We start from the raw sequence: 11,551 nt of genomic DNA, 5'->3' as shown, positions 1-11,551 counted from the left end.
AAATTCTTAACGGCGATTAATCGATAGATGATTAATCATTAACATCCCGAGTTCAGAACAATGACCTTATGTGTGTTTGTTGTTGTGTTTATAACGGTTTTATACCTCATACATCGTGTTATCTGTCGATGTCACTCCTGATTCTGTACTTACCGTGGGAACTCCTTGGTCTGGTGACTCCAGCTGTCCGGCGGTGCTGCACCGTGCTGCGCTCTGAGAACTCAGCCTGTGGGTGTTGACGGATGAGGGAGCGGACACACAAAGCACACGTATCTGGTGGACGTTCTGGGTCATACGTGTCAATCAGTACTTACTCAGTACTTACTCAGACCTCGTCTTCAACAACAAGTTTATTTGGAAGTTTTTGTTTCAAAATCACATATTTACAGATTTCTTTGACTTTTTATCAACACTATCATACGTACAGCAGAACTCAGTCAAAGAGACACCAAAGACATTTCAGACAAATATAAACTTATTGAATTAATGTCTTCTACAGTCTTTTCCTCTCGATCTGAAGTTGGAAGTCAGTGAAGTTTAAAGGGTTAAAATAAACGTTATCACATAAATGATGCGTCTCAATGATGAGCTGATCAATCAAATCAGTTTGTTACCTGCTGTGTTTACGAGGACAAACCTCTGAACTATAAAGTCAATCAACAAACACGATGATGTGATTCTGTCAAATATGTCAAATATACCGTGTTGTCACTAAATAGGATGGTTTGTACTCGGATGAGAATCAATACATGAAGTATTTGATTATTTCACACTGACAGGAGAGATGATCAGAGGTGCAGAGTTTTTACCTCCATAATTCAGACTAGGACTGAAGTAAGGGAAGAGTTTCTCAGTGAAGGAGCAGTCTGTAAAGGAGTAGATCAGAGCTGCAGAGTCCACATCATAAAAGGAGACCAGACCCTCCTCATAATCCACAAACACCCCCACCTTCTCAGGACGACACTTCAGAGAGCGAATAATCCGCTGGTCATCAAGAGCTTTATATTCATTTCCATTTCTCAACCATATACTCCAGAAACCTTTCTCAGGACTCGCTGTGATTTTTCCCTTCCTGTTGATGGACTCTCTGACCACTCCTAAATCCCAATCAGTCTTTCCTTTAACCTGAACCTCAAAGTAAAATCTGCCTGAAGAGAAACTCTGCTTTCCTAAAACATTAACGCAAGGAACGAAACTCTCTGGGTTGTCTGGTAGATTCTTCCTCACATCACCATGATGAACTTGTTTCCCATCTTCAGACAGGATGAGATTAGGATGTGCTGTATCAGGATCAAGAGTTACATCCACAGCATACTGCTGGACTCTCTTCAGCTCAGCTTGAACCAACTTCTTCTTCTCTTCACTGAGAGTCTCCTCCAGCTGAGCCACAGCTTTCCTCACAGTCTCCTCATAAAGTGGTTGACAGACATTAACCTCTGTCCAGTCTTTGGTGGGTGGAGCAGAGTTAACAGACTGGACTCTCTGGATTAGATGGAGGTGGTCTTCAGAGTGTGAGAGCTGCTGCACATCAGTGCTCCTCTTCATCAGCTCACAGATTTCCTGCTCCAGCTCTTTGATAAAAGCTTCGGCCTGTTTCTCTGTTGTTTTCAGCTTCTTGTCGATCGTGTTGATGAACTCGGCCTGGCCTCTCTCAACAGACTCCTTCAGAGCGGTGAAGACTCGAACACCTTCTGCCATCTCTCTGTCTGCATCGTCCTTACTGAGGTCCACTGAGTGTTTGATCTCTTGAATCTTCAGTCGTCTTTTCTGGATCATCTTCTGAATTTCAGCCTCTGTCTCCTCTAGCTCTGCCTTCTTTTCTTCATATTCTTCTTTCAGAGGAACAAACTCGTGTGTCTTGTGGTCTAAAACAGAGCAGAGCGTGCAGACACAGGTCTGATCAGTCTTACAGAACAGCTCCAGAGGTTTATCGTGCTTCGTACACATCCTGTCCTCCAGGTTCTCCACAGGGTCGATCAGCTGGTGTCTTTTCAGACGTGAAGCTGTCAGATGAGGCTCCAGGTGAGTCTCACAGTAGGAGACCAGACAGTCTAAGCAGGACTTCAGGGCCTTCAGTTTGGGTCCAGTGCAGGCTTCACATAGAACTTCTACTGGTTTGGACTCTTGTAGCTCTGAGCTGCTGCTGCTGGTGGCTTCCTGCTGAGCTTTGTCTCTGAACTGACCAACCATCTCAGAGATGAAAGTGTTGACCCTCAGTTTAGGTCTATTGGTAAAAGCTTCCTTACACATTGGACAGCTGTACTGGTCGCTGGTGTTCCAGTGTTCAGTGATGCAGTTTTTGCAGAAGTTGTGTCCACATGATGTGCTAACAGGATCATTGAACACATCCAGACAGATGGAGCAGAGAAACTGATCCTCAGATCGATGATACTTTGCAGCAGCCATATCTACACAGAGTGAAAGAAAGAAAGAATACAATTTAATTGATATTAGACTCTTATCTTTGTTAAAAATCTGAAAGTAAAGCGTGTAAAGATTTACCAATCTGAATGGGTTACTGATTTTAATGTTAAAGATGGAAGCCCCATGGAGCCCTGGAGCGATGGATCATTTTGTCTTATTCTCTTATAAGAATAATAATAAACTTAAAGACAAATTTAGAATCATATATTTTCCTTCCGTTTTTTCTCAGTGCCATAAAGCACAAAAGTGACTTTGGATTAAATTATCATTTTCTTATTATCTTTGGAGGGATTTGTGATTCTGTGACAACTGATATCTTGTAAGACAATCAGAAAAATGATACATCACGATATCTGATTAATCTCTTAACTTCTTTACACAACTGTCTAACATTATCCCACTGTCTTCTCCTCATTTTCCTTCCATCCTGATGTCTGCTCCTTCTTCTTATTACTAATACTATCCTTAAGGGCTGTCAAATGATAATTCTTTTTAGAATTTCAATAGTTAATCGCTATTAATCTCAGTTTTAATTGCATGGTTAAAATTACATTATTTTGCTTTTAGAAATAAAAAGTTTTAGGTTTTTACTTTTTTATTAAAGGGATACTTCTCCCATTTGCATTAAGCTTTGTATCATTAGAAACCTGGTAGTATTTTTGAATGCTCGTGCATCCCCCCCTCATTTTCCCCTGAGACGCGAAAGCTCTGTATTTCTAAGTCTGAAAAAGAGCCTCTGATGACGCAAAAATCGTCATTTTGCGTCATCAGATGCTCCTTTGGTTAGAGGGGGTGAAACTACATCGCTAGTTCCTCATGTTTTCAACCTGCCCATGGTGGGGGGGATCTGAAATTCAAACATTCAAAGATGCAGCAGTGTGACTAGAGGGAGACACTGAGGACGACTGTACAGTGAGCCTAAAGAGACAAAATAGTAAGAGATTAATGGTAATTAAGTAGTTATTGCTGACAGCACGTCTATGGACCATTTAAATAACAGAGATTGTGAGAAAGCTGTAGCTTTCCTGCTTAACTACGCTGGCTCTTATTGTGTAGAACTCGCTGCAGGTAATCGGTAAGAACCACACGTTTTTAATTCCACTCTGTTTATTCGTAACCACCACCACCACAGCCGCATAAATCCTATTCTCTGATAAATCACTGGTTCTGCATAAAGTATACACAAAACAGGTAAGTATAAACAGACTTCTTCACTAACAGATACAGTTCACAGCAAAGACATTGTATGACAGGCTTCTGAGCATATGAAAATAGCTTATTCATTTACATCAGTAAGGCAGCACTGCCCTCTACTGGACATAATTCACAGTGACTACCTATCTTAATGCCATGTGCATGTCCTGCTAATTAACGAACAGATATGGCTACAATGCCGCCATTCAGCATATCTCCTTATCAAAAACGTCACCTAATAATCAATAACTGAACTACAGTATATTGCCACAGTCACACAGAACACATGTATTCTCATCTTTGACGAAGATTATACAGTTAGCTGCTAATATATAACCAGTGAGCCAAAACAAACCTGTGCTCCATTAGCTTAACAGGCAAAATATATATAAAGTATTGGCAAATACTCTAGCAAAGATAAAACATATATTCTCAACCCTTTAACTCACTTGTGCTAGACGCACTTCACATCAGATGACAATTGGGAAGGATTAACATCTAGAAGAACTTCACAACGTGTTGAGACGTGTTGAGCGTCTGGCCACAATCAGGGCAAAAGTGAAAGTGAAAGCTAAAGAGTAAAAACACTGGCAAAGACGTCAACCAGAGGGTGACTTTTCACAGCCGCCCCCTGATTTCAAGGGGAAATCAGAACTATATAAAAGAAAAGGCCTTCTGGTTTTTTAGAAACTACACTACTGAAGTCAATGGCAGCTAACAGACCAAAGGCAACCATAAATCCAGGATTCTGATGATTAATCCGGCAGGGCAGGGAGTTGAATAATCCGAGCCACTGGGCGCGTGTAGATCATGTTGCCCACCGTCACGTCAGCAGACCTCACTCGACCATCAAGTCCGGGGAAGATGTTGGTGATCTTTCCTACTGGCCACAGTGAGCGAGGGGACTGTGGATCCATGATCATCACAGCCTTGCCAATATGTAGGTTTGGTGCATCTGCATGCCATTTTTGTCGTGCCTGGAGATTAGGAAGGTAGAATTTAATGAAATTCCTCCAAAAATGGCCAGCAAGGACCTGACTATGACGCCAGCGTCTCCTGCCCAGAAGCTCCGATTCAGGATATACAACCTGTGGGAGAGATGCATCTGGCCGTCCAATCAGCAATGAGTTTGGGGTAACAGGATCAGGATCGGCAATGTCTGACAATGTGTAACCCAAGGGTTTGGAGTTGAGGATCCCTTCAACTTCAATGAGGAGTGTCCTCAGCACCTCCTCTGTCACATGCTGGGCTCCGAGTGTGACCTGCAAGGCTTGCTTTAATGATTGAATTTCATGCTCCCAACAGCCGCCAAAATGGGGAGCATTAGGCGGGTTGAATCTCCATTGGATCTGCTGGGGTGTGAGCTGATCTTGAACATCTGGTTGAAGGGCTGCAAACGCTTCCCGCAGTTCCCGATCACCTCCTTTAAAATTGGTACCCTGATCTGAGAGCAATTCGAATGGCTTTCCCCTCCTGGCTATGAATCGGCGTAAAGCCATGAGAAATGCATCGGTATCATGACTTGAGAGGATATCAAGATGTACGGCTCCAGTGGTCATGCATTTGAATATTATCCCCCAACGCTTTTCACTTCTTCGCCCTATCTTGATGGAGTAGGGACCAAAGCAGTCCACACCTGTGGAGAAGAAGACTGGCTTATAAAGGTGTAATCTCGCAGGAGGCAGATCAGCCATTTTAGGGACGTTAGGTTTGCTGCGCCATCTCTGACACTCAGTACAGCTTCGCTGATGAAGACGAACGGCCTCTCACCCACGCAGAATCCAGTATTTGCGTCGAATCTCGGCAAAGACTCTTTCAGGACCTGGGTGATGTAGCTTCTCATCAAAGTCTTTAATAATCAGCTGTGTGACTGGGTGTTTGGCGTCAAGCACGACTGGATAGATTGTTTCTGGATCAAGCTGGCTGCTGTGGCGTAGGTGGCCGCCTACTCGGATGAGCTCATCTTGTCCATCAAATTCTGGAGCTAGAGTGAGGAGGTGGCTGCTCCTAAGCACAGGCTTGCTTGACTTCAACTGGGCAAAGTCTGTGGGGAAGCAGTCTAATTGCACTCGTCGAAGGAGAGCAGTTTGGGCCTTGCGATAATCTTCAGCTGTGAGTTCATCTTTGGCCGCCACATGTAGGGAGTGTGCTGTAGCAGTTATGAGGTCACTAAAGGTAATGAACTGTGTGGCATCAGGTATTTGGGATGCAGGTGGTTTAGAGGTGAGTCCACAGAAGATGGGCTTTTTCAGATCCTCAGCGGGAACTGAAGAGGTTTGAAGCTGTGGGGTCTCTGGCCACTGATCTGGGCCGTAGAGTAGGAACGGTGGCCCACGGCTCCGGCGGGTGTCAGTTGTTAGATCAGAGAGTGGCTTCTCTCTTGTGATGTCATCCGCAGGGTTAGTGGCAGAATCTACATAACGCCAGGTTTTACCAGCTGTAAGGTCCTGGATCTCTGACACTCGGGTGCCCACAAAAACTTTAAATCAGCATGAGTCCGATGTCAGCCAGGTGAGTACAGTTGTAGAGTCAGTCCACAATACAACCTGCTGAATAGGGAGTGTTAGCTCAGTCCTGAGCAGCTTTGCTACCTGAGCTCCTGTCAAGGCAGCGCATAGCTCCAGATGTGGAATGGATTGCTTCTTTTTAGGAGCCACTCTTGACCTTGCAGTGAGGAATCCTATTTCGATCTCACCCCTTGGACTTTCAGTTCTCAGGTATGCCACAGAGCCGTATGCCTGTTCTGAGGCATCGCAAAACATGTGTACCTCACGCCGACTGGTGGTGGAGTCAAGCACAGGGGTGGTATAGCATCTCGGCAGAGTTATGCTTGGAAGATAAGACAGTTCATCCTCCTACTCCTTCCAGGTGCGCAGCAAGGGCTCCGGTAAGGCTGGGTCATCCCAATCTCTTTTCATATCCCACAGGTGTTGGACAACGATTTTGGCTCTTGTGGTGTACGGTACGAGAAACCTGAGGGGGTCGTACTGACTGGCGAGCACCTTATAGCTTGATTGCATCATGGTCTTATCTCCTCCAACAGTTCTGGACTTGTAAGACAGGGTGTCCGTTTGGGCAATGCCACTGGAGGCCTAGGGCTGATTCCTGCTGGTCAGGTTGGCCCTGAGAAATCCATTTATCAGCACTTTCTGATCATATTTCTGCAGGGAGGTGGCGGATTGTGTCCGTTCGGTTGCTGGCCCACTGCCGCAGCTCAAAGCCTCCTTGGGCTAAGAGTGACCGTAACTGGTCCACCAGGGCTGTGGCATCCTTTTCGGAAGAAACACTCTGTAGACAGTTATCTACGTAGAAGTACTTTCTGACTCCCTGACAGCATCACCAGGCTGAGTGTGGTCCAAAACATGCTTTTGGAGTGCATATGTTGCGCAGCAGGGGCTGCGGGTGGTGCTGCAGGGGAGCACTCTCCATTCGTAGACTGTGGTCTGTTTGTCATGCTTGAGGTCTCACCAAAGGAAGTGGAGGAGTGCTTGATCGTCTGGGAGGAGCCTGACCTGGTGGAACATACCACATATATCGCTGGTCACAGCAACCGCATGTTCCCTGAAGTGCAAGAGGACAGTGAGCAGAGAGGGTCCCAGCATTGGCCCAGGGAGCAAGAGATTATTCAGGTTCACACCTTGGAACGGACCAATTGAAAACTACACGGTGCTTACCATTGTGTACCACCATGTGATGGGGAATGTACCAACTGGTAGGCGAGTCTTCTGCTGCAGGATCCATTTTAACGATGTAGCCAGCTTGTTCCAGCCTCGTCATTTCCTTGACATAGGCTGTGGTGGCCTCTGAGTTTTTAAAAAGTCTCCTCTCTGTGCTTCTGAGCTGCGGGAGCACAGCCTCCTTGGGTGCACATAGTTGGGGGAAGTTCTGTACCCAGAGAAGAGGAGTGGCATAGCAGAAGGTCCCTTCTACTGCCACACGCTGGGTCTTTGCATCCAAGCAGTTAATGGCTTCTTGATTCTGGCGTGACCTTGTACTAGCCTTTTCACTCCGCCAGGGAAGTACGTCCATCTGCTACAACTTTTCCACTTGTTGATAAAGATCTGCAGTTGGGGACCCATAGGATGTAAATAGGCATTGTTGCTCTGTGATGTATTGTTTGAGCCCATGGGTTGGGCACTGAAGGGTCCATCAAAGGCAGGTTCTGACTGCCACTGGTGCCCCAGGTGGCCCACCACGCACTGGCTCCACAGTTGTTAGTAGGTGGGGATTGTCCGAACCTCTCCGAATGCTCTCAAACTGTTGAATGGGCAGGTCCCTCAGGTGCCTAAATTTCCTCCGAAGTGTTTTAACTGGGTAGGTGTGCTCTCCTAAACCAAGTTTTGGTGCAGTGAAGGCTCCCGTTATGTTGAAAACACCTTTAGGGGAACTCGATGGTGAGATGGTGAAGGAGACAGCCGCCCCAAGAGTCTGAAGCTCCTGTCGCACTGTCCGAAGAGGCAGATTCTCAGGTTGACCATGAAGACCCAGCTGCTTAGCTGCCGAGTGTAGCAGCAGGGTGCACTCTGAACCATCATCCAGTATGGCGTATGTCTCTAGGGTTTGGTCTCCATTCCTGAGCACCACTTTACTAACCTTGAGGAGGACGCGGTGTCCCTGAGGAGGTTTACCAATGTACAAGACCTCCTCTACTTCGCTTGGGGAAGTAGGCTTGACTGGGCCTGATATAGCTGGCAGAGATTTGTTGCTGCTATCAGCTTTCCTAGGGTTCTTCACACTGATCTCGTGCAGAGCGAGAAGGTGTCGATTGTTACAGGTTTGGCAACACATCTTTAAGTCACACTCAGCTGCTCGATGGTTTCTACCACAACGCCAACAGCAGTTTTTGGTTTGGACCCACGTACGTTTCTGGGTGCTGTTGAGCAGTTTGAAATTGGCATAGTTATTCAGTGAGTGCTTGTCGTTATCACAGGAAAGGGCAAAACTTCTTGGTGACTTGACTGGTAACTGCTACTTTGGCTGGTTCTCCAAAGGATTTGGTTTCTGTACCAAGCAGAAGAACTGAAGCCTTTGCAGATCTGGTCTCCCGTTTCATATCCTTGCATTTTGGATTGGTATCCTTCCTTGAGCTGCTGCTGTACTGTGATATATCTTCCTGTACCTGGAGTTCATTCTAACCAGTCCGCTAAATCCAGGAGAGTGGTGATTGGTATCCTAAGCGGGTGGATGAATCGTCAAAAACTTGATCTTAAGTCATGTGGTAGCTTCCCTAGGAGACGAGAAACATGCGACCCGCAGTCCAGTTCCACTCTTCCTTTCCTACTCAGCTGCTCTAACATGCTTACCAGAGATCTGACGCGCAGTGCAAACATCCTGAATGACTGGATGTCACCACTTGTGATGTTAGAACCATCCATGAGCTCGGCAATGCGCTGAAGAGCCAGTTGATGGGGTTGCCCATATTGCTGGTTCAAGGCTGCCATGTTGTCTGTGAAGGGGTAATGAGAATTGCTATAGGAGTCAGCAATGAGCAGTGCTTCTTCCAGTTGCAGATGATCCACTAGTATCTGGAATTTGAAGCGTTCTGTCGCGTCTCGAGGCAGGATGTTATCTAGAGCAAGTCGCAGTCTGGCAAACTCTCTTGGGTTAGGGTGAATGAAGTCCGGGATTGTAGGCGTGGGACCCCGATACATATAAAACATAAAACATATATTCTCAACCCTTTAACTCACTTGCGCTAGACGCACTTCACATCAGATGACAATTGGAAGGATTAACATCCAGGAGAACTTCACAATGTGTTGAGACGTGTTGAGTGAAAAGTGAAAGTGAAAGCTAAAGAGGAAAAGCACTGGCAAAGACGTCCACCAGAGGGCGCCTTTTTCACAAAGATTGCATTGTTTAAACAAGTTGTTTCCAAAAGGGTTTTTGACGACCTTATAATGGCCATTTTAGGAAAAGCACAAGCGCCCTCTGCTGGTAAAACAGCTGATTTTGACCTGTACTGTTGTGCAGATGATTTTTTAGTGCAACATTTTACTGCTTACAAATCTTTTGCTGACTTGAATGAAAACAAATTTCACTTCCTTCTCTGATTTCTACAAATATGAAGTCTCATTGTGGTTTCTCCATGTCAAGGCTTTTATTGTGAAACTGAAAAGGTAAGCAAACACATGCACGTCACTTATTTAGATGAGTGAGTCGTAAATAAATCACTAGATGTGATGCACAAAGAATCGCAACACTATGGCTCCCAAAGATATACTTATTTGCTATGCGCATTAAAGAACACAACTTTTCTAGTCCCCCAGGTGCACAGCACCAAAACGTTGTGTTCCTTAATGCTCATAGCAAATAACTAAGAGGATGGATGAATGAGAGGTTGCCACCCAATCTTAAATAGCCTACAACTGGGAGACTAGTCATGTCTGCCCAAGTGTGGCAGAACTCTGCCCACCAGTAACCTGCCACGACACAAACACACAGACAGAAGGGCAAAACACAATAGCAGGTCCTGCTGGCTTGAGGGCCCTCACAGGAAGACATAGTGTTGCTCGTCTTTGTGCATCATTTTATTGTGAAACAGCCAGAGGAAATAGAATTCAGTTTGGCTGCAGGAAGTTATCAGAGAACAACAACGATATCAGGAAGTACACACCCCCCCCCCCCCCCCCCCACACACACACACACACACACACACACATACAGTTTAACAAGCTCGAATATGAAGAGAGAGTGAAATTAAGAGTTGAGTGTAAATCCTGGTTCAAAGTGTAAACATGATCAGCTGTACTCACCAGTGTTTGCAGAGACTCTGCTGTGTCGTTGACAAAGATTGGATGAAGTTAGTTTAATTTCTTTTAAGAGAAACGAGACCTTTCTGGACGGCTGCGTGGCCGGCACCCTGACAAACTTTAAGTTTAATTTCTTCCAAGTGACGCTGAAGCTCTCCTCCCTCACCTGTGGCTCCGCCTCTAACTGAGGCTCATTTCTTCCCTCTGAGTCACAGGGCTGTTGTAAAATACCTGCTTTGAGTCTTATAGGAGTGATCTAACATCTTAAGTGGTTTCTGGAAATGTTCAGAAACTAAATTTAGAGCAGTCAAACAAGTTCTTTAGACAGACCTTGACACACCTGCTATTGTCAGTCTTGCAGTTTTATAAGGTCAATGTTGGGTTCTGTGAAACAGCACTTTGAGTAGTCTGAAGACTCGAAAAGCGCTATACATGTTATGGTTCATCCTTGCAGCCCCTCCCTACCTCATGTTTGTTGTTAGATTTCCCCTGTTTGTCTCAACCCTCTGTTTCTCCTCCCCTGTGTGTCAGGTGTGTGTGAGTGCTGGTGGGCGTGGTTTTCTCCCCAGGCAGCCCAGGTGCAATCAATCATCCTCATCTCCAACAGTTTATCTACTCCGGTCCTTTCACCACTTGTCGCCTGAGTATATAATATCTCTCTATGGTATTTACCTCGTTTTGGCCGTTATCTCTGTGAATCATTGTGTGTGAACTTCTAGTGTTTTTGCTAACATCTACCTTTGTGCTTCTCTGCCTCAGTGCCTGGTGTTTTGTGCTTGTGCCTGCCTGCCTACTCGTGGAAGCCTCTACTTTGTGGATTTTGTTCTCTTTTGGCATTGTGTTTTTTGTTGCACATTAAAGACTGTTTGGATTGTGCCTCTGTTCTCTTGAGTTTCGTTTTTGGGTCGTACTCTCGTGCCGAGTCGTAACTGAATACTCAGGCCATGATGACCCAGCACACTCCGACCAGTCGCTGCAACTTAACGTCCTCCGTCGAGCCATCTCCAGCCAAGGAGAACGGCTGGGTCAGCATGCCCAGTCCCTTCAAGGCATTATGGATTCCCTCCGTGATCTCTCTGCCAGCCTCTCCCGAGTGGAGACTCACATCCATGCCGCAGTGGCAACGCCACTCCTCCGCCTATACTCACGATTGTTGATCGTTTTTCTAAAGCTGTTCATTT

General features: G+C 45.7%; 1 protein-coding gene across 1 annotated transcript; it reads right to left on the bottom strand.

Moving 5' to 3' along the window:
- Positions 1–332: 332 nt before the first annotated feature.
- Positions 333–2,439, bottom strand: LOC136179983 (E3 ubiquitin-protein ligase TRIM39-like). Its single transcript, XM_065958980.1, has one exon. The coding sequence runs from the start codon at positions 2,404–2,406 to the stop codon at positions 763–765; it is 1,644 nt and encodes a 547-aa protein (XP_065815052.1). The 5' UTR covers positions 2,407–2,439; the 3' UTR covers positions 333–762.
- Positions 2,440–11,551: the final 9,112 nt, after the last annotated feature.

Source organism: Labrus bergylta, chromosome 1, assembly GCF_963930695.1.
Source record: "Labrus bergylta chromosome 1, fLabBer1.1, whole genome shotgun sequence".
Taxonomy (NCBI): Eukaryota; Metazoa; Chordata; class Actinopteri; order Labriformes; family Labridae; genus Labrus; species Labrus bergylta.
The sequence above is the reverse complement of the archived record's forward strand: the minus strand, read 5'-3'. Positions and strand labels throughout refer to the sequence as shown.

Excerpts from the sequence above, each read along its gene's own strand:
- LOC136179983 (XM_065958980.1), bottom strand. The coding sequence starts at position 2,406 with ATGGCTGCTGCAAAGTATCATCGATCTGAGGATCAGTTTCTCTGCTCC.